Genomic DNA, 27,878 nt, shown 5'->3' with positions numbered 1-27,878 from the left:
AGGGTAATGACTGGGTCAGTTTTTTTGTCTCTCCTTCAAAACCTTTTTGTCCCTCATAAATCCCAGGATCTGCTTGGGTGTGGCTGAGTTGGTCTGCCAAGGAGCAGATAACTGAGAGTCCTCTGGGGGTTTATGATATGTCCATAAAAAGCTTGGATTAATGAATTACCAAGCCAATACTTGGTGAAGTCTTTATAAACTCTGAGTGCTGGGCAGAGAGAAGGTCTGAGAGACAGAAAAAAAGGCAGAGAAAGACCAAATCTAGAGAAAATAAATTATATCTAGGTTAGCAGAGGCTCAGCTTTGCAGGTACCATGAGAGGCCTCCTTCCCTCTGCCATCCTGGCAGTCATTGTGCTGGTGCACAGCTCCTGGGCAGTCTATGTGCAGGTGAGTTTTCTCTCTTTAATTTTTGGGTATCAAGGTGTTCAACAAGGTGCTGATATTATTCAAACTTGTGGCTGCAACAGGAATCTTGAGCTCAAGTAAAGAGACCTGGACTTTTGGTATTCTCTGCCTTGGTATCCAACTGCCTCTCCCTGTGCTCCAGGTTTGCTTTCTGTAAAATTCTCTGGGTGTCTCTAAAATGCTGTTTATTTGCCTTCTACTGGCATATCCCTGCTCTGAAATCTCTCAGGGACTGAGGTGTTTTGTGTCTGGGGTTTTCCTTGGCACATAATCCCAAGGTGCAAGAACTGGGGATGCCTCTAATTTTAATCCAAAGCCACAAAATTTCAGGGAATTGATGCAAACCTCTAACTTTGTAGAATGATGTAAAGGAGGTGTGACACAAGAGAAACTGTCTTGTCTCACCTGGGTCTGGGCAGGAGGGTCTTTATGAGAACAATCTGTGTGTTTATGGGATGGACCTACGAGTTTCACCTGTAAGAAAAGGTGAAAAAAGTGCTTTCCTCGATCCAGTGGAATGTCAAGAGGCAGAAAAGTGATTAGATGAGGCTCTATTAAATTTTCCAAAGTACACAGCACCTGATATTCCATGTACACTGACTGACATTCCATGTACACAGACTGACATTCCATGTAAACACACTGACATTCTATGTGCACAGATTGATATTCCATGTGACATGGAAGCAGTTAGGAAGGTCCTGCAGTGCTCTGGTCTGTCCTTGGGAGAGCTTTGGATCATCCTGAGAAACGGTTTGGGAGATTTCAGTTTGCCTTGCCAACAACTCCCTCAGAGCTCCAAGAGAATTAATGTTCCTTGAACAATTATTGACTCTGTGTGTGCAGCAGCTTTCCAGGGATAAGGTGTCTCTGTGCCTTGGACTATCCTCTCTTTGCCCTTTGGATGACAGAGATATCCAAAGGTTTCAGTTATTCCTTTCCTCCAAATCATTCTTCAACAAATTAGTCTTTTAGGGAGCAGGTATCTTCCTACTTCATGGAAAAACCCCCTCAGTTTTCCACTTGGAGGCATTAAAAACACACCCTAAATGAGAAGAGCTGTTTCTAGGTTAGGTAAAAGTGTAGGAAGTGGATTCTGAGCTAACCATTAAATCTGTGCTCTGGGTGCTTTGCCCTCCTTTCACCTGCACCACTCGAGATCCCTCAGGTCTCACTTGTTCCTCACTGCACAGAGTTGGCTTCCACCCTTCTTCCCTGAAGTTCTTCCCCAAAACCTCCCTTCCCTCTCTTTTAATAGCCCAGAAATAGTTCATCTAAAGAAACGTTTTGCAAAGAGCTTCATTTGATGTCCCAGCTTGGTTTTGAAGTCTGAGTGTCACTGTCCTGGTGCTTCCCATCCCAAACCTGGAGGGAATAGGATGGAAATTGGAGGAATGTGAGTTACCTCACCTTGGAGGGGTTCACCTGCTCAGATTTAGCTCTGTAATACATTGTTCTTATCTGAGCTGGTGTAGGTTTTTTTCCCTATTTTTCTTGTTCCTTTGTTCTCTTTTGTACCCATGACCTGCACGTCTGAGAGTTCGTTCCTAATTCCTGGGTTCTCTGAAATTGTCCCTGTTGAAATCCACCTTTTTTTAGTTCTCTGTTTTATGTTTCTGATGTCTGTGAGCAACAGCTGAATTTGGAACTCCTTTTATACAGGAAAATTTGATTTATCATAGGCAACCAGAGCTGGTTTAGGTTGGAGATGAGATCCTCATGTCCCACCATTAACCCAGCCAGGTGGCCAGAGCCACCACTAGTCCATGTCCCCAAATGCCACATCCACTTGTTTTTTGATCACTTCCAGAGGTGGTGACTCCACCACTGCCCTGGAACCAGTGCCTGACCATCCTTTTTAGAATCATAAAATCACTAAGGTTGAAAAAACCCTCTAAGATCATCGAGTCCAACTGATAAATTGACCAGAGTAAAAAAATAAACTGATTGCAAGAGCAAAGAGTTTGACTTTGTTGAGAAATTTAATATCTAAAATTTACATGGTTGGGTTTTTTTTTTAAATCTTTAACACCAAAATTCTCTGATTCTGTAAAAAAACCCACATCAAATCTATCAGAGCCAACTACTCCCCACTTTTCACCATTTTTCACCACTTTTCACCACTTTTCACCACTCGGCTCATGAGATTATAAAACAAAAGACAAAATTTAGTCTTGTGCTCTATCAGAATCACTTCTTTTTTCTGTGAATGAGTTGCCTTATCCCAGAATCCCAGAATGGTTTGGGTTCAAAGGGGTGTTAAAACTCACCTTGTTCCACTCCCTGCCCTGGGCAGTGACACCTTCTACCTCCCCTTTGGGATATGTTGACCATTAAAGCAGGTTGAAAGAGAAGATAAAGATCCCAAGCTCTTCTAATCTGCAGACAGGCACAAACTTTGTGGACTTGGTTTAGCAGCTGCAACACATGGCAGCTTAAATTTATGACATCAAAAGGGGGAATTCACTGGAGCTGAGGGAATGACCATTAACAGTGATTTAAAATAATGGAGTAATATTTCCCAGAATCCTGGCCTGGCCTCCTGGAGATTTTGCTTTGAGAAGTGTCATGTTTTGTGCTTCCGATAAGTTGAGTTCCATGAACTGTGTGTAAGACAAGTTTTAAATTGGCACAGGGTGGGGTTGTTGGGGTGTCCTGTGCTGGGGCAGGAGCTGGGCTTGATGGTCCTTGAAGGTCCCTTTGAACTCAGAAGCTTCTGTGATTCTAAACTGATGGAAACTTGGCACTTCCCCGAGGCCCTGGCACAGGGTGCCCAGAGGAGCTGTGGCTGCCCCAGCCCTGGGAGTGTCCAAGGCCAGGTTGGATGGGGCTTGGAGCAAACTGGTTTATTAGAAGGTGTCCTCACCCATGGCAGGGGTGAAAGGAGATGGGCTTTAGGTCCCTTTCAACCCAAACCACTTCATGTTTCTGTGATATTGCCCAGTCATCTGTTTTCCAAGCTGAGGATTCTCAGCCTGGCTCTTTTGACCCCAAGTGTTCTGGGTATCACTCCCGGGGTGAGCAAGGCCCCACTTGTGCCTCTGTCCACTGTGACACCCAGCAAGGGCCTGACCAGCAGCTGGGTCTCACAGCTGCTCTGCAATACCTGTGTCTCCAAGATCTCATGATTTTGCCTTGAGTCAGCCCAGGTTTTATCCAGCCTTCCTTTCAGCACTGCCTTTTCCCTCTATTACATTTTTTGGGGGAGCTGGAGGTTGAAATGGGAAGGATTTACCTGAGGACTGACTCTCCTTGTGTCTTTTTTTTCTTCTGGTTCTTTCTACACAGGATGGAGACTTGAAATTCCCCCTGGAATCTGTGAAGAAGCTGAAGGAGCTGATGGATGAAAATAGGTCTGTCAGCCCTCGCATGGTGCCCGTGGCCAGTAACACTCTGTGCCAGGAGAAATCTCTCCCTGAGGAATTCCAAGCTCTGTGCAAGAGGGAAGATGCCCCCAAGATTTTCCAGAGGCTGAGTATGTCTCTCATATTGCAGAGTTGCCATTCTAATACCACTTTTCCGCCTTAGACATTAAAGTGGCCAGAGGCAAAGACGTGGAAGGACTGTCCTGGTGCTCCTGAAGGAGCTGAGAGGGTTTGTTCTGCCTTTATGATACTTTTTCTCCCACAAGGGTTGGGCTGCACGAGGTGTGAGGCCCCTGAAGAAGATTCCTGCTGTGCTGTGCCCTGTGCACACCATGAAAAAGTTCATCCAAGTAGAATCATGGAATCACTGAATAGTCTGGATTGGAAGGGACATAAACCCCATCCAGTTCCACCCCCTGCCACGGGCAGGGACTCCTTCCACCAGACCATATCTCTCAAAGCCCTGTCCAACCTGGCCTTGGACACTTCCAGGATGGGGAAGCCACAGCTTCTCTGGGCAACCTGTACCAGGGCCTCCCCACCCTCACAGGAAACAATATTCTTCCCTAAAATTTAATCTAAATTGACCCTTTTTCAACTTAAAGCCATTCCTGCTGCCCAAAGCTCCCCTGCCATGCTTTGCTGCTGCACTGGTTGCTTTTTCATGTTATTATATCCCACTTATATCCTGTCCAATGCAATGGACACTTCAGAAAGAAATGTTGCCACGTGCTGCTCTCCTCTGGCCTCCTCAGCATGTCCATCTTGCTTCCTATGAATTTGTGTTTGAGTTCATTCCTTAAGCCAGATTTCAGCAAGAGCAGCAGTACTTCCAAGGAATACTAAAGCAATAGAACAGTGATGGGGAGGGCTCTCCAAGTCCTCTGACACTCGGCTCTGCTCCCTTGGCCCCTGATTTACCCCCCTCTCCCTGTGCCAGGCCTGGCTGCCGAGGATGACCTGTGTGAGATCTGTGCCAACGCCGCCTGTGCCGGGTGCTTCTGAGTGAAGGACCAGCCCGAAGAAGAGGTGTCCAGCTGGCGAGTTTGTGCATTCCTTTGGCGAGATCACATCCTTTCACCAATCAATGTCTCTCCTACCACAGCCAAAGTGGAGCTGCTGGCTCGTGCAGGCCCGTGGTGGTGGCACCAGGCACCACCAGCAGGGCAGTTCTGCCAACGAGGAGACTGAGACCTCACCCGAGAGCCTCCAGTGCTGCTGGAGTGGGGTCACACCTGAATGAAAATGTCCTGGGTTTCATTTCCCACTATTTTGCCGGGATTTGAACGCTCCCAGTTGGAAATCAGCAGCCTCCTGCAGCCTTTTTAGTAGCTAATATTTAATATCTAATATTTAATGTCTAATAAGTAATATCTGATCACTAATATCTGCCTGTGATTTGGCCTCCCCTGCACACGGCACTGGGTTATCCCCTTTCCCAGCCCTTTCCCAGTGTCTTGGATCACTCTCCCTGTCTGCAGGTGACACCTCTCTGTTTGCAACAGAACTGCAGCCAATAACTTGGGATAAATTCCTGCTGTTTAGCAACCTTTTCACAGCCAGAAATCGGTCTGTTACTTGCACTAATTGCTGTGTATTTAGGGATGTAGAGGAGCACAGGGACACTTCCCACGTGGTTGGAGATCCATGTTCTTTCAGCTCCCTTTAGGAGAAAGGAATTCCAACCTACAGTGCTGGAATCACTCAGAAAGGAAAGCACTGCCTCATGGTTGTACTTGTTGGTGGCAAGACAGTGAAGGAAGGATCTGCCCACGTTTATAACCTGTATATGAAATAAAACCAGTAATAATTTGGACTTCTTTTTTTTTTGCTTTATGTTTTTGCTGGGTTTTGGGGTTAGTTTTATGTTGGGACAGTCTTGCCTACTTGCTTTCTCCCTACATAAGGTGTGTCATGTCCAGGTATTCCCTGCAATAAAACATATCTTATTAATGTGTCCTGAACTTAAACTAATTTGTGGTCACAGAATCCCAGGATCATTGAGGCTGGAAAAGCCCTCCAAGGTCATGAAGTCCAACCTGTGCCTGATCCCCACCTGGGCACTGAGTGCCACGTCCAGTCATTCCTCAGACACCTCCAGGGATGGGCACTCCAAACCTCCCTGGGCAGCCCCTGCCAAGGCCTGACCACCCTTTCCATGGAGAAATTCCTCCTGATGTCCAACCTGAGCCTCCCCTGGCACAGCTGGAGGCCATTTCCTCTCCTCCTGTCCCTGGTTCCCTGGGAGCAGAGCCCTTGCCTCCCCCCTCCTGTCAGGGAGATGCAGAGCCAGAAGGTCCCCCCTGAGTCTCCTTTTCTCCAGGCTGAGCCCCCCCAGCTCCCTCAAACATTCCTGGTGCTCCAGCCCCTTCCCAGCTCCGTTCCCCTCTCTGCACTCACCAGAGGGATGGGCACAGCTGGTGACCACACACCCCTGAACACCTCCAGGGATGGGGACTCTGCCAGTGTCCTTGGCACCTGTGCCAGTGCCTGACCGCCCTTTCCATGGAGGAATCTTTTTATCCAGCCTGGGGTTCCATGAAAGAAATTTGCTCATCCAACCTGAGCCTCCCCTGGCACAGCTTGAGACCATTTCCTTTCCTCCTGTCCCTCGTTCCCTGGGAGCACAGCCCGACCACCCCCTGGCTCCCCCTCCTGTCAGGGGGTTGCAGAGCCAGAAGGTCCCCCCTGAGCCTCCTTTTCTCCAGGCTGTCCCCCCCAGCTCCCTCATACTAATATAAGATTATATCCGAGATTTTAAATTATCCCCTTTTACTTTTAACTGTGGAATTATTGCCTCCATTTTTGCCATATGGGGCCCTCAACTCAACGACCACGTTCCAACAAGGCTCTCAGTGCTCCAAAGCTGCACACTGAGCCCAGGGAGAGGGTGCCTAAATCCAGAAGTGCTGTTTAAAAAGCAACATTAGTTGTACAAATTTCCGTTTCATTGGACAGAAAAGCTGTGACTGTGGAGAAGAGGATTCCTTACACCCAGGACAAAACCCATCCAACAACAAATTCCAAAGAGACAGTCTCAAAATAAGGCTCTACCTTGAAACTGGGAGCTTGGAGCAACCTGGGCTGGTTGAAGGTCTCCCTGCTCATGGCAGTGGGGTGGAACTGGGTGATCTTCAAGGTCCCTTCAACCCAAACCATCCTGGGATTCTCTGATACGATTCCATAATTTCCTATTAATATTTAATCCCTAATGAGAGCACAGACGTCACCCATGTGGTTATCTCTGTACTCAGGTGAGATCTGCAGACAATCAGCTCTTATCTCTGGGCTCCTGTCAGAAAATTCTGTCTCCCATTTCTTGCTGCTGTACATAAGGACTGTGTAAAGCAGGTGATGAGAGGCCAAAAGGGCAGGGGAAGGCAGGAAATACCGTGGGAGTGCTGGGAGCAGATCCTGCAGAGGATCCATAGGATATTTCCACACTCAAACTGATGGTTCAGGAACTGATTCTTTTCCCACTCACACTGTATCTTGACCCTGACTAGACCATGTGGATTTATTTGTGATGTTTGTTTGTGTCAGTTTTTGTCTCTTCTACAGCATTTTTTGTTGAAGGGGTTTGTGGCCTGGGTGCTGTAGGATGTGGTGAATACCTGTCCTTGGACAAGGCAAGAAGTTCTGAGGGCTAATTCACATTATTTCTCTCTGGTTCAAACTGTTATCTGTCAGAACAGCTTTGAGAGACATAGAGTGTATTTAATTTTTGTCTAAATATTCGTCTAAATCTCAATTAAAGAATTTTTTAAGCTTTTTCCATGATATGTTTACACAGAGAACTGTCTGTTGGCATGAAACAGATGTGGCTGTGGCTGCAAAGTAACTTCCTGGGTCACTGGGGCCCTTCCCACAGTGCTGAACTCTAAATTCAGTGAGTTTCCTTGTCTGCCAGTGCTACCTGGAAAGTGCCACCGGAGTTTATTCAGTGTTGGGATGAAAGTGAACCAGGAGGGCACATGATTTTGCTGGAAATCACATTTTATTGAGCACGTCACTGAATCAATGACCAGTGAATAAGAGCAGGGCGTTCAAGGAGCTCCTCTCAGGGGAGAAACAGCTCAGAGCAGCAGCAGAAAGGCCTGGTCTTCTGCAGGCTGGGCTTTTTGAGGAGAGCAGCACAACAGGAGCATTGGTGCAGTCACATTTGAACCACTGCAGCCAATCCTGGGAATTCCTTGTCCTTTATTCCCGGGCACACACATCAGCTGCCTTTAGTATTCATTCCCATGGCTCAGGGAGGGTCAGTGAGATGCCACCATGTCCAGGAGTGTTCTGGAGGGCACAGGACACCAGCAGCATCCACACTTCCCTGAGCAGCTTCCTCAGAGTCACCTGAAGCCAAATCCAAGGGAATATTGGGTAGTTTTTCCGCTTCGAAATTTTCCCATCTCAGTAAATCTTTTTGTATCTCCCAAGTTCAGCTGCAGATGGAGGGGCTGGACATTGGCACATCCTTGGGAGTGAGGGAAGATGCCACTGGAACAAACTCCATATACACTCCATTTTTTTGGAGATTGCCCCAATAAAAGGAAGTTTTCTCAGGAGCTGCCATGGCCTTGGTTCTGGGTGTTCACCCAACGACCAGATGGGCAGTTCTGTAATCAGGTTTTAACCAAACAACAGGATTTTATGCACTGACCTGAGAGAGTTTCAGGCTGATTCTGGAGTTTAGGACTTGCCCAAATCTGTTATTGTCCACATTTGTGCTCCTTGTTAAAGCACTGACATTGTTTTAATAGCGAAAAAATGCAGGGAACACCAGTGCATCATTTTCTGTGGTGCCATTTTTAATTACTTGGGAAAATGTGCTCCAATTTATAGGGAACTTCTTGGGGCATAACAGTGCCCCCTTTAAGCAACATGAGTTTCTCTCTGCACTTTGCTCACATGCAAAACCCCCTTATCTTCATCATCCTTTCCATGAGGATGATGAAGAAGCTGCAGGATGGAGACTGTACAGGTGGGAAGGGAAAAAACACATCTTCCTGTTCTCCTGCTCCTGGAAGTGTCCCCATTCTTGGTCACAGCAGTGAGGGTGGAGGAAATGGAAAGGAGATTTAGGGCCAAGTTCCAAAGAAAGAACGTGGGACGAGGATTTCAAAGGCTTTTAGTGGTTGTGGTGCTGTTTGGCAATAAAAGAGAAAGGACCTTTTTCAAGGCCATGCAGTCACAAGATGAGGGGGAGTGGCCTTAAGCTGGAGGGTTGATTTTAGGAAGAAATTCTTGCATAGAACCACTAAACAGAGGTAGAAGCAGAAGGCTGGAGCTGCTTTTCCAGGACTGTCTCCAGGTGATTTTTGGGTATCTCCAAGGATTGTGACTCCACAACATCTCTGAGCAGCGCATTTCAGTGCTCAGTCCCTCTTCTTTTTGCCTTTTTGTGAATTTCTGACTTGGAACCAGAAGAACAGTTTTAATAATTTAAAAAAAGAGCTTTTTTTTTTTTTTTTTTTTTTTTAGGAAATTTCAGTGCTGAATGCTTTTCCTGGTAAAAAAGCAGAGTGAATGCAAGCAAAGCTGATGGGGTTGGTCTCATTCAAAGGATCCCCAAGGATTGCTCAGCAAACACTGAGCACACAAAGGTGGGATTGTCCTTGGGGTAATATTTTAACTACAAGAGTCAGAGAATGTACCAACAATGACGTGACTTGGTTTATGAGCAATAAAAAGGTCTATAAAAGCCATGGTACAGCCAAAGACTATTTGCATTAAATATTTTACCATGGCCTGATAAAAAAATCACAGGGTTTACATAAACATGCTCTTAGATCTTTCCAGGAGCTTATCTTGGGGTTTTTTTTCTCAGTAATCTGAAAGACAAATCCGGTGTTGTTCTCCTCTACCCAGGATATTTGCACTGTCAGACACTGGAGTCAGAAGGTCTTTTTTTGGTGTTTTCAGCCCAGCCATGGTGAGATACTTTTTGATCACATCAATATGTTTTCTGTTTCTTGTACCAGTGAATAAGGGGATACCCTGAATCCCAATATTCCTCTCAGCACTCCTCTGTTGTAGATAGTAAACACAGCCCAGCTCGATGTCTCCCCACACCTGAGTGCCCCCATTTATTTGGGATTCAGTTGATTTACCTCAGGCAACTGATTTTCCTTGATGTCCAACCCCTCTCCTGGTGATACCGGGGGGGGGGGAAAGATGGAGAATCCAGCGCAGGGTGACCAAAGTGGTGATGGGCCTGTGGCAGAGAGAGATGAACTTCTTTAGTCTGCTAAAGAGGAGAGGAAAAGGGTGAGGGGGACAACTGTGCAGAACAGTTAATTATGGAAGGACAGCTACTCACAGACACCTTCAAGAAGCACAGGAACATCCAGTGATACTTCTGTGTTGCTTCCAAGGGCCTGTCTCTCAGTTTGCTCATGAGCTACACTGGCATTTCATAGCTCTGGAAGACTTTTTTGGGTGTTTTTTGAAGCTCGTTCCAAGTGTGGGGCAGATTTGGGGATGGGAAGGAAGTATTTGTGGTCATCCTGAACCTGCTGTCTGATCATTTCACTGAATTGCCTTTGTATCATTAACCTCTTTGTGCTGCAAAGCTGTTCCCTGCCTTTGATCACCTTTGTTGACTCAAACTTCAGAGGCCTTGTGGTGGTTCTGGACGGAGTCGGAAGGGACAGATGTGGTTGGGTGAGAACACAAAGCCATAGCAGAAGAGCCCTGACTCACAGAAATAACAAAAAGGGTGCCAATTCCAGCAATAAAACTGTTTGAACTGGTTGTTTTGGGGAAGGGTGGGAGGTCTGAACCCCGACAACTCAAGGGCAGAGAAAACTCAGCACTATTTTACCCAGAACAAACAGTATTCCTGCCTTTCCTCCTGAGGGATGAGTTCACTCACAGAGCAGCACATGGGAGGATTCTCTCCCCCTCACATTCCAGGAGGAACACATTGTACCAAGGAACTGTCCCACAGTTAACTGGGGACATCTATGGCAGGTTGGAGATGTGACCAAAGCTGGTTTGTAGTTGCCACTCAAAAAGATTCTCAGAGGGGTCACGGAGCTGCTCCCAGGGCTGGAGTTCCTCTGTTCTGGATCATGCTGGGAGAGCTGGGGGGGTTCACCTGGAGAAGGCAAACTCCAGGGAGACCTGAGAGCCCCTTCCAGGGCTGAAAGGGGCTCCAGGAGAGCTGGAGAGGGACTTGGGACAAGGGATGGGGGAACAGGACACAGGGAATATCTTCCCACTGCCAGAGGGCAGGGTTAGATGGGATATTGGGAAGGAAATGTTGGCTGGGAGGGTGGGGAGGCCCTGGCACAGGTTGCCCAGAGAAGCTGTGGCTGCCCCTGGATCCCTGGAAGTGTCCAAGGCCAGGTTGGATGGGGCTTGGAGCAACCTGGGCTAGTGGAAGGTGTCCCTGTCCATGGCAGGGGGTGGGACTGGATGGGCTTTAGGTCCCTCACAACCCAAACCATTCTGGGATTCTATGAACATCAATCACCTCCCTCCTCCATGAGGCTCCACACCAAACTCTGTTACACTGATTTCTTACAAAATCATATTTGGCAGAGTCAAGATATAAGAGAGGTGATGCTTTCTCCTCAAAAATTCACCAATAATTCCGAGTTGGCCTTTTTAGGGAGCGCCTGAACAGAAAAGTAGGAACCACCTGGGGAGATTTGGGAGAAGATGCTGGGAGCTACAGACTGTCACTGTGGACAAGGGAGTCTCTCTTTCCTTAAGGGCTTGTATCTATCTGCAGCAGGAGCTACTGGGAGTTTCATCACAATATTATCTGGAAGTCAAGGTCATAATTATAAACTCCTCCAGCAAACGTCACAGTGGGTCTGGTCTCACGTGGCTCTTGCAGTTACAGATTCACAGGCAAGTCTCAATAAAGGATAAAATTCCTCAACAAGGTAAGGCAATGTCTAAAATGCTCCTTGAGCAAAAGCAGCTCTGTTATGACTAAGAAAAGAAAAAGGGATGGGCTGATTTGGGTTGGGAGAGATCTCAAAGCTCATCTTGTCACCAGGGGCAGGGGCACCTTTCACTAGCCCAGGTTGCTCCAAGTCTGGTCCTACCTGGCCTTGGACACTTTGAGGGGCAGTCACAGCTTCTCTGGGCAATTCTCAGATGCCTCCTCAGTGGAAGGTTGGAAACTCTCACTGTCCTGCCAGAGCAAGGATACCATTCCCTGGCTCCTCCCAGGACACCCCAGGGCAGTGTCATGGCCCCAGGGCTGCCAGAGCTCAAGGAGTGTTTGGACAACACTTTCAGGGAGAGGGTGGAATTGTTGGGGTCTCTGTGCAAGGCCAGGATTCTGCACCTCTCTTTGAGGGGCAACACCAGGAACAGCCAAACCAGTTCGATCAGTCGGGGACTGGTGGATCTCTGAGAGGGACTGGTGGTTGTTGCAGGTACAGGATGTCAGGAGACAGCTGGGTTTGAGGACAGACTGGACAAATGAGTGCAAACAGAACAGGAGCCCTTCCTCCAAGGGTTTATGGCAGGAATACTGTTTGTTCTGCGTAAAACAAAGGCAGCTGCAGATCCTGATTCCTGAGTCTGCAGCACCGTGAGGTCAAACCAACACAGGGCCTTGTACAGAGCAGTTCTTTGTGGTGCAGATTTCTGGGGGTATGGGGGTGTCCAGTCAGGTGGTGTCCAGTTATTGGAGCCTTTCTAGAGCCTTCTCTCCGACCAATCTTTCATCTCCTTAATAAAAACAAGAAATCCATTCCGGTGACACTCTGGCAGCGAGGGCTGAGGAATATTAACATTTATTGCCTGATAAAGCACAGAACTCTGATCTCACCTCTCAAACATGGCCAAGTTGTCCCACCAGGTGATCCAGAAGCTCTACCAGCTGCCTGTGCTGTGGCACATGATCAGCACCCCGTGGAGACCATCCCTTCCTGTGGGGGTTGTCTGGGAGTGCCGGTCTGGAAGGGATGTCCCACACCTGGATCACAGGTGTCTCTCCAGGATGTGAGTCAGAGGAGCACCAGAAAAGCACCAGCAAGGAAATGAGCCTTGGGAGTCAGAAAGTCCACGGGCTGAGTAACAGGATCACCCGAGGCAGAGAAGGGGGAGGGATTTGTACAGAGAGGTTGAAGATAAGCATGTGGGACACAAAGGATGAGGCAGGGAATGGTTTGGGTTCCATCTTGTTCCACCCCCTGCTGTGGGCTCAGACCCACTGGTCTGGCTCCAGAGATAACCTCTGAAGTGCTCATCTCTGGGGCTGGATCTCGGTCACCAAGGATTTAGGGCTGGGTTTGTTGCATCAGGAATTAGAGGGAGAACTAGAGGATGCAAATGACCCCAGGACCCACCTGCCCAGAGTTACAGGATATGTGTCCATGTGAAACCAGAGGAGGTCACAGGGCTTTTGATCCACAGATCTATTGGTCCAGATTCATGGTGAGCTTCAGATCTATCGATCCCATCAGATTTATAGCGAGACACGAATCTATTGATCCAAACAGACTTACAGATTTGCCAGTTCAGATTTTGTGAGGTAAAGATCTATTGGTCCAGATTTATGGTGATCTACAGACCCATCTATTGGTAGATCTGTGGGGTCTATTGATCCACACAGATTTATGTGGAACTGCAGATTTACATTCTCCTTCCAAACCAGGAGTGATCCTTTCCGAGTCATTCCTGGGAGTTGCTTTTCTGACTCGTTCTTCAGGTTGTGCAAACCAGGGAAATTCCACAACTTCCTCAGAAATGTCTGAAGCTTCACTGTGCCTGTTATTTAAACCTTTTCTCTTTGAATCAACCCTTTGCTGTAGTTCACAGAATCCCAGAATCATGGAATGGTTTATGTTGGAAGGATCTTAAAGCCCATCCAGTCCCACCCCCTGCCATGGGCAGGGACACCTTCCACTAGCCCAGGTTGCTCCAAGCCCCATCCAACCTGGCCTTGGACACTTCCAGGGATCCAGGGGCAGCCACAGCTTCTCTGGGTAACCTGTGCCAGGGCCTCATGACCTCATAGGGAAGGATTCCTTCCCAATATTCCATCTAACCCTGCTCTCTGGCAGTGGGAAGCCATTCCCTGTGTCCTGTCCCTCCAGACCCTTGCCCAGAGTCCCTCTCGAGCTCTCTTGGAGCCCCTTCAGGCCCAAAGCTTCTCTTCCCCAGGCTAAATGTTGGGAAAAACCAACAGCCCACAATTCCCAGTTCTGCACATGGAGATCAGACCAACCTTGTTCTCTTTTATCAACTCTCTGCGTATCCAATCCAAATCCAATATTTTCCTCCTCACCCTAATCTTATCTATTTCCTGCTGATTTTTTCTGTCCTCTCTTACTGGTCTGCCCCCCAGGAACACTCGTGGTCCTCTCTGGAGTCACACCAGCTGTCCTACATCTTCCCTGAAGTGCAGCTCTCTCAGTGGATGCAAAGGGGTGAGATGAAGGAAGGAGCACTGGACAGCAGGAACCACGGTTTGCAGACTCCCCTCCCCTCCCTCCCTCCCCCCCTTCCCTTCCCCTCCCTTCCCCTCCTTTCCCCTCCCTCCCCTCCACTCCTCTCTGTGCCCCATCCCCACCTTGTCCCCCAGCCCAGAGCACTCAGTGCCACATCCAGTCCTCCCCTGGACACCTCCAGGGCTGGGGACTCCAAAACTCCCTGGGCAGCCCCTGCCAAGGCCTGACCACCCTTTCCATGGAGAAATTCCTCCTGATGTCCAACCTGAGCCTCCCCTGGCACAGCTGGAGGCCGTTCCCTCTCCTCCTGTCCCTTGTTCCCTGGGAGCAGAACCCGACCCCCACCTGATGTTCCCAGCCTGGAAAACAGGGAAGGGGTCAATGGAATGGACACAAAGCCAAGGATATCCTGGGAATGCAGAGGCACCTCTGGGAACACCCTGGCTTAGCAGGGCCTGCCTTTAATTTGTTGGATTGGGCATCTTTTCATCACCTTTCCTTGCCTGAAGCTGAGGGTGGGAAGGGAGGCACCTCTCTTGCACATCTGTCCTAAACATCTGTCCCTGCAGGAAGGTCTCTTTGGGCATCACAGAACCAAGGAAGGTCCAGGAAAAGAGGTGCCAATTGATCTTTGCATAGAATCCCAGAATGGTTTGGGGTGAAAGATCAGCAGGTGTGGTTTGCACACTCATGGAGTGGCCAGAAAGGCAGAGGAAAGGAAAGATGAATGCCTGGAAGTGTCCAAGGCTTGGAGCAACCTGGGCTAGTGGGGAGTGTCCCCCATGGCAGGGGGTGGAATGGGATGAGCTTTGAGTCCCTCCAACCCAACCCACTCTGTGATACTCTGAAGTGATTCCATGAGTTGCATCACAAGTGTGAAATTCCACCTCGGCAACAAACGCCTGGAGCAGGAACTGGAGGAACTGTCCAGGAACAAACATTTCCACTTGGGGGCTGCTGATGGCTTTGCAAAACCTTCCTTTGGCATCAGAGCAGCCTGGGGGCTGCTGGGCTGGGAACTGGGAGGGGAGAACCCAAAGAGCCAGGGAGATCTCAGCACAGATTGCAAGAAATGCAAGAAATTCACTCATTTTTTTGAGAAATTCACCCATTTCCCCAAAAATATCCTGCCAACCACTGTGTCAGTGATGGGCACACTCTTGTGGGCATAAAGAGGAAAACATATTACTTCCAGTATTCCCAACATCTTGTCCTTGCCTTGCTGAATGGCTCATACATTTGCACTGGGCTGGAGGCACAGACGAGCATTAATTTTGGTTGGAAAGCCTTAACAATTAATAACTCAGCAAATTTTTTTGAGCCCAGGAACCACAAGGAAATTATTTAAGTGTTAGAACCCCCTTGAACAGAGACTGAGGAGCACTTGAGCGTTGCCTGTTTCACTGTTTTGGTTTGGTTTGGTTTTTTTTTAATTTTTATGTTTTTTTAAAGGAAAGGGCAGAACCGAACATTCAAATTCCCTTCCGTAACTTCGAGTTTAGAATTTAAAATCCAACTGGAGGGTGTTTGCTCCTCTCCTCCACGAGATGGCAGAAGAGCCTCGATGATGCCAAGGACCCCTTTGCTGAGTGACTGATGTTTCAGCGCCGGGAAAAAATCCGGGGGCTGTTGAGCCACGATCCAAGCGGTCCAAACCTTCCAGATTTACAGCCCAGGCTTTTCCTGCTCGCTGTCAATTCGTGCTCTCAAGTCCTGCACGGAGTGATGTGTTTTTGTGTCACACTAACAAAGGGAAAAGTCAGTTGTGACCTGACAGGTGGGAGCAGAGGAGGGTGGAAAGGGCTGCCAGGGGGATCTTGGGCCAGGAGTAACAGGATGACAGTGCCAGGAGTGAGGTGAGGACTCAGGCTGAGGGACTGAATTCCTCAAAATGAGGTCACAAGAATCATGTTTTACAATCTGTGGGTGGGAGAGGGTGGAAAGTGCAAAGTGATGAGGAGGTACCTTGAGGGCACCAGGCTGGTTGGGATTGGAGGGACCTTGAAGACTACCCAGTGCCACCCCCTGCCACGGGCAAGGACACCTTCCACTGGCCCAGGTTGCTCCAAGCCCTGTCCAACCTGGCCTTGGACACTCCCAGGGCTGGGGCAGCCACAGCTTCTCTGGGCAACCTGTGCCAGGGCCTCCCCACCCTCCCAGGGAAGGATTCCTTCCAATAACTGATCCAACCCTGCTCTCCTTCATCCACCAAGGAACTGTGGCAGTGCCTCCTGTAGGGTGTGTCCAGCCCCTGGAGGTGTCAGTGCAGGGATTCCAGGGAAAACAACCTGCCTGTCAGTCCTGGAATTCCAGAGAAAACCTACTTCAGTCTTGGGATACCAGGGAAACAACCTGCCTGCCAGTGAAGGGATCTGGGGAAAACAACCTCCTGCCAGTGCAGGGATCCCAGGAAAAGAACCTCCTGCCAGTGCAGGGATCCCAGGAAAACAATCTCCTGCCAGTGCAGGGATCCCAGGAAAACAATCTCCTTCCAGTGAGGGGATCCAGGGAAACAACCAGTGTAGGAATCCCAGGAAAACCACCTCCTGCCAGTGCAGGGATATAGGGGAAACAACCCTTCTGCCAGCCCAGGGATCTGGGATCCAAGCTGCCTGCCACTCCAGGTATGCAGAGAAAACAACCTATCTGCTGGTGCAGGAATCCCAGGAAAACAACCTCCTTCCAGTGTAGGGATCTGGGAACCAGCTGCTCTTCAAGAGCTCAAAATCCTTGGAAATTTATACTTCACATCTCTAGTGCCAGGAGAGTTACTTTCAGAAATGTTCACACTTGATTTGGTCGAGTTAATCTATATTTTGGGATTCAAAATATAAATACATCTTCAGGATGTACCACGTGCTCCACTGGTTTTGATTATTCATTGATTATTCATTGAATATTGAAGGAATCATTATTTTTATCAGGCAAATCTCAGATAAAAGAAAGATTGGGACAAAATGCAAAGGTTGATCAGCAGGAGTGGGAACATGTTTTATACATGAGATGTGCAATTCCAGGTCATGGATGAGGGGTTGTGGACAGATCAGCAGGAAGACTTGGATGTGAAAACTCCTGCACAGGCCAAGGGAGCAGAAAGCAAAACGAAATCCGATGTCTGGCAACTGCAAATTGGGTAAGGAAAAATAATTTCAGCTCCCCAGTAAATAGCAGTGAGGAGCTCCAGGCTTTCTACTCACCACTTTTGTAGGTAGAAAAGTGAAAGCAGAATTATTTGTCCTACCTGTCCCACAAACGTGGAAAATCACTTTTTTAAATCTCTGTTTAATTTTCAGTGGGACTACCTAAATTAAATGGTGTTGACAACACCACAATTTTGTTGTTGCTCTCTGTCTTTGGGAAAATGAAATTTTTAACTCCACCGTGGATTTTTGCATTATTTCACATCAAGATCTTGCAAAACACGGGCTCTTAAGGGATTTAAGGTCTGCTTTTCAGCAGACCTTTTCCAGAAGCATCTTGGCACCTGCTGGAAGGAAAATAAAGGAACAGAAAGCTTTTTGCAGTTTGTAGTCACTTTGCATCAAGAAAGGGGATATAAAGAAAACATTTCCAAGCCTGTCCTGCAAGAGCAGTGAAAAAATGACCCATCAAACTCAAAAAGCACCTGAGTCTTCCCATGATCTGGATTATGGGATAGATTTTCCTCATGGATTCCACTCATCTTCAGTAGTCATGTGCTGTCAATAAAGACCTTGCACTCCACATTTCCAGCCTAAAGAGAATCATGGAATCATTGTGGTTGGAAAAGCTCTGTAAGATCTGGCACTGCCAGGGCCACCCCTAAACTGTGTCCCCAGGTGCCACATCCACACGTTTTTTGAACACCTCCAGGAATGGGGACTCCGTGAAGGAATTTTCCCCAATATCCATCCTAAACCTCCCATGGTACAGCTTGATGCTGTTTTCACTCATCCTGTCCCTTGTTCCCTGGGAGCAGAGCCCAACCCTCCCCTGGCTCCACTCTCCTGTCAGGGAGAGGCAGAGAGTGAGAAGGTCCCTCCTGAACCTCCTTTTCTCCAGGCTGAGCCCCCCCAGCTCCCTCAGACATTCCCCGTGTCCCCCACCCTTCCCCAACTCCCTCAGCCACTCCAGGTGCTCCAGACCCTTCCCCAGCTCCATTCCCTTCCCTGCACACACTCCAGCCCCTCCATGTCCTTCTTGTCCCGAGGGTCCCAGAACTGTCCCAGGGCTGGAGGTGCAGCCCCACCCAGGCTCTGTGGTGCAATGCTCCCAAACCTCAGCTGCTCCTCTCTGTGTTCACAGCCAGACTCAGAGCTGGGACAGCACAGACATGGACCTGCTGCCCCTCTCCCAATCTCTGTGTGCTCCAGGAGCCTCCAGTCAGGTTGGACAGTTGGGCTGATTCCAAGGGGATGAGGTTCAACCAGACCAAGTGCCGGGTCCTGCACTTTGGACACATCAACCCCCAGCAGCTCCAGGCTGGGCCAGAGGGGCTGGAGAGCAGCCAGGCAGGAAGGGAGCTGGGAGTGGGGATGGACAGGGAGCTGAACAGGAGTCAGAATGTGCCCAGAGGGACAAGAGGGCCAATGGATGGTGGCCTGGATCAGGAACAGTGTGGCCAACAGGGCCAGGGAAGTGATTCTGCCCCTGGACTCAGCACTGGTGAGGCCACCCCTGGAGTGCTGGGTCCAGTTCTGGGCCCTCAGCTCAGGAAGGACATGGAGGGGCTGGAGCAGGGCCAGAGAAGAGCAACGAGGCTGGGGAAGGGACTGGAGCACAAGTGCTGTGAGGAGAGGCTGAGGGAGCTGGGGGTGTTGAGCCTGGAGAAGAGGAGGCTCAGGGGAGACCTCCTCACTCTCTGCAACTCCCTGACAGGAGGGGGGAGCCAGAGGGGGGTTGGTCTCTTTTCCCAGGCAACTCTCAGCAAGACAAGAGGGCTGGGTCTGCAGCTGTGCCAGGGGAGGTTTAGGTTGGACATTAGAAAGAATTTCTTTGCAGAGAGGGTGCTCAGCCATTGGAATGGGCTGCCCAGGGAAGGGGTGGATTCTCTGTCCCTGGAGGTGTTTAAGAAGAGACTGGATGTGGCATCAGTGCCATGGGCTGGGAACCACAGCGGGGTTGGATCAAGGGTTGGACTTGATGATCTTGGAGGTCCCTTCCAACCCAGCTGATTCTATGATTCTATGATTCTATGATTCTGTGATTCTATGATTCTATGATTCTATAAGTCTATGATTCTATGATTCATGGAGCATGTGAGATGCTGAGATTCTGCTTTGCTGCTGAGCAGAGACCTTGACTACAGATCTCCTCTGGCTGCAGCAGAAGATCCCCTTCTGGGGAGTCCTGAAAGCAACAACAATCCTCTGCTCGCTGGCAAAGCCCAGGACACCAATCACATCCACTTGTCTTCTCTGTTGGTGGCAGGAGGGGAGCTGAGGAATTTTGGGTCACCTCTTTATAAAGTGATTGAAAATGGAATATTGGATGCAACTGGCAGAGCCTGGTACTTCAAACTTCACCCCAAGTGAGAACACCTGTGGGTCATTTCACATGATGGGAGGAACAAGAAGGGCAAAGAGGATGGGGAAAGGCCTTGATTTGAAGCCATGTGAGGACACTGAGGGCACTTGGTGTGTTCAGCTGGAGAAGAGGGGACTGAGGGGAGACCTCACTGCAGTTCCAGCTTCCTGGGCAGGGGCAGAGGAGGGGCAGGGACTGAGCTCTGCTCTGGGGGGACCAGGGACAGCAGCCAGGGAATGGCTGGAGCTGTGTCAGGGCAGGGTCAGGTTGGATCTCAGGAGAAGGTGGTTGGCACTGCCCAGGCTCCCCAGGGCAGTGGGCACAGCCCCAAGGCTGCCAGAGCTGCAGGAGGGTTTGGTTGATCCTCTGGGGCATGACTCTTGGGGATGGGCCTGTGGAGGGTTGAGAGTTGGACTGGATGATCCTTGTGGGTCCCTTCAAACTCAGCATATTCTGTGATTCTGTGACACCTCTGCCCGTTCTGAAGGGAAGGGTTAAAATATAGGTAAGAAGCTTGAATTAATAGCCTTAAATCTGAACCTTTATCAACTGACAACCTCTGTGCTCAGCAGTGCAGTGGCTGCAGATCTTTTCCTAGTCACTTAGGATTCATAAAATTACCTATTTTGTAAATGATTGGTTAGTAAATACCATAAAGGGAGGGCAGGCACTGAGCTCTGCTCTGTGAGGGTCAGGGACAGGGCACCAGGGAATGACCTGGAGTTGGGTCAGGGCAGGTTTAGGTTCTCAGGAAAAGGATCTCAGGCAAAGGTTCTTCCCCCAGAGGCTGGTTGGGCACTGCCCAGGCTCCCCAGGGCAGTGGGCACAGCCCCAAGGCTGCCAGAGCTCCAGGAGGGTTTGGTTGATCCTCTGGGGCACAGGGGGTGACTCCTGGGGATGGGCCTGTGCAGGACTGAGGGTTGGACTGGATGCCCCTGGTGGGTCCCTTCCAACAGCACATTCTGTGATCCAGGCTGGGAATGACAAACCCAGGACCTGCACAGAATCCCACCTGCTCATCACCAAGCTTGTGGATTTATTTTCTGTTAAACTCCCAAACTGATGTTTCACCTGTGCTTCTCTTCTACAGAGATAATGAACATCCTCACATTCCCTCCCCAGGTCCCTGAATGACCTCCTGAAAGACCAAGACTTTGCACACACACAAAATTTTCAAAAAGCCAACAGATATTGGAGATTTAACTGTTTTCATTCTTTTTGTTTCAGCTAAGGTGGAAAATCGAAGGGAAATTGGGAAGAGCATCCCAGGGAGCCTTTGTTCGTGCCTGTGGTGGGGTTTGCAGAAAATTGTTCTAAATGGCAGTGTTATTATTTACATCTCTATGGGGGCATCATTTAAATGTGGAGCTGTTAAAGAGGAGAAGGAAGTGAGGGAATGTGCATTCTTTTTTTGTGGAGAAGGGTGACTGGGGATGGAGATGGGAAAGGGAAAGCAGCCATCAATGGCTCCAGGCTTCCACAGCTTCTCCCAGGGCTGGGAGACCTTCTGGAAGGGGAATCTTAAATAATTAAAATCTGAAATCTGCTCACCTGGAGATGAGCAAAGTGCTCTCTTTGGGGGGATTGTGTTTGTACAGCACATTACAGGGCCTGTCACTTGATATCTGGGTGCAAATGGAATTTTCCAACAAAAAGATTGCCTTAAATATATATTTAAGCAGAGTTCAGACTGAAAGGACAGACCAGTTGGGGAGGGTTAAAAACCTCCACAGGGCTGTTGTTGTGTGTGTGATAAATTCAAGAAATTCCAAGGGGATGCTACACATCCAAATAATCCACCCATAGTTAGGGAGGAAAAAAAAATCCACTCATAGTTAGAGCTCTTCAGATTGCCCTAAATTGTACCAAAAGTGATGAGAAGTATTTTTGTGGCTCTGCTGCCAACTTGTGCTATCTTTAAAAACAAACCCACATGTTCTGCAATATTTTGTGCCTAAAAAAGTAACTGAGCTGTGAAAAAAAAGCCTGATCTGGCTCTGCGGATTCCGTGCTTCCCACTTAGCCATGTTTGAATGTCTTTGAAGTGTAACCTTAACTGGATAATTTGAGTTTATTGTGCTTGTTTTGAGAAAATTATCTCATCACAGAGCAATCACAACATCCTTGTGAGGCTGATTGGAGGGAGACACGCTGGGAGAGGAGTCGGGAATTGTTCTCTGTCGAACCAGGGTGTTGCACCACGTGTGATTCCACGGGAATCTGTGTGAGCCAGCACTATCCAGGATTTCCCTGGACACCTTGGATGGAACAGATTTTGCTTACATTTGCAGATCAAACCAGGCTGTGAGGGATGAGCTGTGCATGGAGATGTCTCAGAGGAAGAGGGGCTTGTTCTGGCAGCCTGGAGGGGCAGAATCAACACGGGCAGGGACCTGCAGCAGGAGCTCAGCAGAACTACTGGGCAAATATCTGGGGATTATTATGGATTAAAAATGGGATTTGAGCTGTGAGAGTGAAAAAAAAATGGAAAGGGACACCTTCCACTAGCCTGGTTTGCTCCTTTGATCCAGCTGGGCCTTGGGCACTCCCAGGGATGGAGCAGTCACAGCTTCTCTGGGCACTCTGTGCCAGGGCCAAAGCACCTTCACAGGGAGGAATTTCTTCCCAGTATCCCACCTAATCCTGCCCTCTGGCAGATCCACAAAGCTGATACAGCTCCATAGACTTCCCAGGAATTAACTGCAGGAATATTTGGAGAATGTACCCAAACAAAACCAAGAATCAGGATGAATTTCCAGACTCTCCTTCACAGCAGAAAAAAAAGGCACCTTGTACTCTGAGGACCACTTTTTCTGCCCTCAAAATTATAACTAATGTTGATGATATTTCCCACAAACCTGTGGTGACAGGAGGAAGATTCCTGGATTCCCATTTCCCTGTCCTTTGCTGGATCCTGTGGCACAGGAGGAGCTCAGGGCTTTTCCTGGGGTTATAAAATCCCCAACCTGCAGCAGTGCTGGGATTAAAGGGGCCAGTTCTCCCAACAGAGCTCCCTGCAGTGATTTCTGCCACCTTCTGTCACCCTGCAGGGAAGCTGCTGCTGCTCTGCCAACTTCCAGAGAAATCTGGGCCCTTGGATATTCTGCTGTGGATATAATCCTCAGAGAAAGAGGGGCTTGTGATAACATCCCCCTCCCACAAATCCTGATCCCGGGAGTTGAAATTCCTTGAGATGGTGTGTGAAGGTGAATCAGTCATGAAGTTCCCTCCACAAACCCTGTCACAGATCACAGCAACTCCCAAAACTAATAGAAAAAAGAGAACTTTGGTGTTTTCAAGCTGCAGAGGGCCCATATCTCATAGCAGAGGGCCCATATCCCATAGCAGAGGGCCCATATCCCATAGCAGAGGGTCCATATCCCATAGGAGAGGGTCCATATCCCATAGCAGAGGGCCCATATCCCATAGGAGAGGGCCCATATCCCATGGCAGAGGGCCCATATCCCATAGGAGAGGGTCCATATCCCATAGGAGAGGGTCCATATCCCATAGCAGAGGGTCCATATCCCATAGGAGAATGCCCATATCCCATAGCAGAGGGTCCATATCCCACAACAGAGGGCCCATATCCCATAGCAGAGGGCCCATGTCCCATGGCAGAGGGTCCATATCCCATAGCAGAGGGCCCATATCCCATAGCAGAGGGCCCATATCCCATAGGAGAGGGTCCATATCCCATAGCAGAGGGTCCATATCCCATGGCAGAGGGTCCATATCCCATAGCAGAGGGTCCATATCCCATGGCAGAGGGTCCATATCCCATAGCAGAGGGTCTATATCCCACTGCAGAGGGCCCGTATCCCATAGCAGAGGGTCCATATCCCATGGCAGAGGGCCCATATCCCATAGCAGAGGGTCCATATCCCATGGCAGAGGGTCCATATCCCATAGCAGAGGGTCCATATCCCATGGCAGAGGGTCCATATCCCATAGCAGAGGGTCCATATCCCATGGCAGAGGGCCCATATCCCATAGGAGAGGGCCCATATCCCATAGGAGAGGGTCCATATCCCATGGCAGAGGGTCCATATCCCATAGCAGAGGGTCCATATCCCATGGCAGAGGGCCCATATCCCATAGGAGAGGGCCCATATCCCATAGGAGAGGGTCCATATCCCATAGCAGAGGGTCCATTTCCCATAGCAGAGGGTCCATATCCCATGGCAGAGGGCCCATATCCCATGGCAGAGGGCCCATATCCCATAGGAGAGGGTCCATATCCCATGGCAGAGGGCCCATATCCCATAGCAGAGGGTCCATATCCCATAGCAGAGGGCCCATATCCCATAGCAGAGGGTCCACATCCCATAGGAGAGGGTCCATATCCCATAGCAGAGGGTCCATATCCCATAGGAGAGGGTCCATATCCCATAGCAGAGATCCCATATCCCATAGGAGAGGGTCCATATCCCGTGCCATGTGTGTTCCAGTGGGCCATAGGCAGGACTGAATTCCATTTCCTTGCCAGTTTAGGCATCAAGACAACAGGGATTGAGCCTGGAGATAACTCTGCTCTTTCCTAATCTGCAGCCTAAGGATTGTTTTCCATAGGTGAGTTTTTTAAGGATTTCTGGAAGGGTGATTGTGAGAGCAGGAGTGAAATCCCAATTTCCAGTTGTGGGAATTCCAGCCATAACCTGTTGTTTCCTTATCTCTGTGGTGAATGGTGTAAAAAACAGCAAAGAGATGTTTTCATCAGCTTCATCCAAACCACCCCAAACACCTGAATAGGCAGTCTCTTTGTCTTCAAGAGACTGTATTTGCATATACTTACATGATTTTACAGTTTTTTATATGCATTTACATCTCCAAGCAGAATACTTAAAAAATGTATTTACTACAGTATCTCACAGTGCAGGAAACAAAAAAAGAGTTGTTGTTCTCAGCTCCCAAATACAAAAGAAGGATCAGTGATTCATCAGAAAATGCTTCCTAGTTGTTCAAGAAAAAAAAAGCATTAACAAAATGCAGCCTAAATAAAAGAAGAAAACTACATCTTTATACAATGCAGTTGAAATTTCCCATTTTAGAAGGTTTGGCTCCATTGCCTCAGTACCTGCTCTTTTCTGATATCAAGAACTCTGTATCATTCTGATACGAAAAACTCAGCACAGATGGCACAAGATTTTTTGCTGTAATATATCAATAGGAAAGACAGCCCTGTAAACCATTTCTGGGGTGGGTTTTTTTTTTTTTCCATGTGCAAAACATAAAAATTAAGCCTTGGCAGAGAGATAATCAAAGGACTCCTCAGGATAAATTTGGCTCCTGTCATTTGTTTGAGGTTCCACCATCCAAATGGTGTCTCTGAGGACCAGAGTTGTGGCTGCCCCATCCCTGGAAGTGTCCAAGGCCAGGTTGGACAGGGCTTGGAGCAACCTGGGCTGGTAGAAGGTGTCCCTGCCCATGGACACCTCCAGAGTAGATGAAAAAGTGAATTTGTTAAGGTTTGTCAGGTTAAAAAAAAAAAAAAAGCCTTGGGGTTTGGGAATAAAAGGCCTTGGGAATGTCTTCCTGGGTGTGGAACTGTCATAAATCTTCAGAAAGACAGGAGTCAAAACTGCAAAACAAAGATCAGGATGAAAGAAAACTTCCAGAGCAAGTTGTTGGAGCTGCTGTGACCACGGACACAGCTCCCAAAGCAGGATGTCCAGAAGTGGGTTGATAGACCCCCAGTACTCCTGGGTTTATTTATGGTGACAGAAATCTGAGCTGTAGTAATGGCTTTGCCACTATTTTGGGCACAGGGAGTGATAACAAACCCCCTCTGGTACTCCAGAATCCTGTATTTTTCCTGCTCATTTTTCAATGGAGTAGTTTTAGGGCAATACCCGCCTTTGCCAGAAATGCCAAAATTTATACTGTATAATAGGAAAAAAATAGAACCATATCCTAGAATCCCAGGCTGGTTTGGGTTGGAAGGGACCTTAAAGCTCACCTTGTTCCACTCCCTGCCATGGGCAGCATCACCTTCCCCTATCCCAGTTGTTCCAACCTGGCCTTGGACACTTCCAGGGATGGGGCAGCCACAGTTTCTCTGGGCAAATAGTGAAGAGGTTGTAAAATTGCCTTAGATACAATCAAAACACGTTGTTTATTATTGAACTCTTTTGTATAAAATTACTCTCATGAAACTGGTGCTTCTACCAAGAGCCCAGGGCGGTTCCTTTCCTGTGGAATTCCTGGGGCATTTCACCACATCCTGTGAACTCCCAAGAGAAAAGGCTTGGCCAGCAGGTACCTGACAAGGCCCAAACCTCTCTGTTTGGGGAGAAACAGTTTTTCCTGGCAGAGGCAGGACAAAGCTCTTCCTTCTGCTGCTCCTGTGACCTTCATTCCCAGAGCAAAGACACAGGAACGGTGAGATCTCCCAGCACTGCCTGGAAAATGGAGCTGGATCTTCAGCCAAGAAAGCTGGAAGGGCTCCAACCACTCACCCCAGATATGTCTGGCTATTTTTTCTTTGATGGAAAGAGGCTGAACTTGACTTGCAGCAGGGGAAACACATGGGCAGTGTTTGTTCTGATTCCAGGGAGGTTTTTGGGAGAGTGTCTTGGACACTGCCAGAAGTGGGGATTGACCAGTAATTTTTCATACCAGTGTGAGATGGACAGCATTAGTCAGATGTGCTCCCTGACTCTCCCTTCCACAGAAAAAAATACTTACATACTGTGAATAAATCCTCCAAAGCCAAAAATCCAGATGTGTGGAAGAGCTGAGCAGAGGATCAGAGTCCTTTTCTACCTGTCCCACATCTACACTTGTCATGTAGGTTCAGGTCCCAGTGTTTTAGAAATGGTCCTACTGTTTCTTTCTGTTCCAAGCTGGTCTGATCCAACCTGGCCACAGGGATGAAAGGAATTCCTGTGGAGGATGTCCTGCTCGAAGCAGGGAAGTGTTCCCTACACTAGATCACAATGGCTGAGCCTTTGCCAGTCCAAATATTGGACAAAAACCCCCAAAGGGTGGAAATACCTGTCTTTGATGACCTGTCCAAGGGCTGCAGAGACATCTGGGGAGGGGGCTTTTCCTAAAAGCCACCTCGAACCCCCCAATGTGCAATTTGTGGCTATTGCCCCTTGTTGGACTGTCTGGTACCACTTAGCTCTTCTCTGTCCTCTTTATAATTGTCCTCCAAGTAGATGCAGCTGCTGGTAAGTTGATCCTTCAGCCCCCTCTTCATCTGCTGAACCCAGCTCAGATCCCACCACCTCTAGTTATAGTCACAGAATCACAGCACAGAATGTGCTGAGTTGGAAGGGACCCACAAGGATCATCCAGTCCAACCCTCAGCCCTGCACAGAACCATCCCCAAGAGTCACACTCTGTGCCCCAGAGGATCATCCAAACTCTCCTGGAGCTCTGTCAGCCTTGGGGCTGTGCCCACTGCCCTGGGGAGCCTGGGCAGTGCCAACCAGCCCCTGGGGGAAAGACCTTTTCCTGAGATCCAACCTAAACCTGCCCTGACACAGCTCCAGCCATTCCCTGGGTGCTGTCCCCAGTTCCCCCAGAGCAGAGCTCAGTCCCTGCCCTTCCTCTGCCCCTCCCCAGGAAGCTGGAACTGCAGTGAGGTCTCCCCTCAGTCCCCTCTTCTCCAGCTGAACACACCAAGTGCCCTCAGTGTCCTCCCACGGCTTCAAATCAAGGCCCTTTCTATCTCCCTGTCCCTCCTTTGGACACTCTCCAATGGCTCAATATCTCCCTTCCATTGTGTCCCCCCAAACAGCCCCAATGTTGAGGTGAGGCCGCCCCAGGGCAGAGCAGAGCAGGACAATCCCCTCCCTGATGCCCCCAGGACAGGGTTGGCCCTCCTGGCTGCCAGGGCACTGCTGACTCAGGGCCAACTGCCACCCACCAGGACCCAAGACCTCCCAAAATGTACATGTTTGAAGGTGACTCATTAGAACAGGGAAGATTTGTCGGTGTATTTGTCAGTGCATTTCTGATGGAAAAGTAAAACCTCTCCGTCAGGTGGAGGGGGGAGCCCAGTGTGGTGTTTCCTCCTGGCCAATGAATGACATGGGAGTTAAATCCTAATTTTTCTTGGAAGCTTTTGAGGGTAAACAATCAATTATTTTGTTTCAAAGCAGGAAGAACACCCCCAAACTGGCCCTCAGCCCTCACTCAAAAAGACCAGAGTTAGACCACTCAAATATTTTGCAATC

At 48.9% G+C, this 27,878-nt stretch overlaps 1 protein-coding gene and 1 long non-coding RNA gene across 2 annotated transcripts; both read left to right on the top strand.

The window, feature by feature from the left end:
• Positions 1-201: 201 nt before the first annotated feature.
• On the top strand, positions 202-5,736 carry LOC135425929 (guanylin-like). The gene is made up of 3 exons (XM_064678721.1): positions 202-389; positions 3,696-3,882; positions 4,713-5,736. The coding sequence occupies exons 1-3, from the start codon at positions 315-317 to the stop codon at positions 4,775-4,777; spliced, it is 327 nt and encodes a 108-aa protein (XP_064534791.1). The 5' UTR covers positions 202-314; the 3' UTR covers positions 4,778-5,736.
• A 5,699-nt stretch (positions 5,737-11,435) lies between these two features.
• Positions 11,436-18,031, top strand: LOC135426015 (uncharacterized). The gene is made up of 3 exons (XR_010435823.1): positions 11,436-11,664; positions 14,085-14,205; positions 17,205-18,031. It is a non-coding gene; the product is annotated as an uncharacterized LOC135426015 (long non-coding RNA).
• Positions 18,032-27,878: the final 9,847 nt, after the last annotated feature.

This window comes from Pseudopipra pipra, chromosome 22, assembly GCF_036250125.1.
Source record: "Pseudopipra pipra isolate bDixPip1 chromosome 22, bDixPip1.hap1, whole genome shotgun sequence".
Lineage (NCBI taxonomy): Eukaryota > Metazoa > Chordata > Aves > Passeriformes > Pipridae > Pseudopipra > Pseudopipra pipra.
The sequence above is the reverse complement of the archived record's forward strand: the minus strand, read 5'-3'. Positions and strand labels throughout refer to the sequence as shown.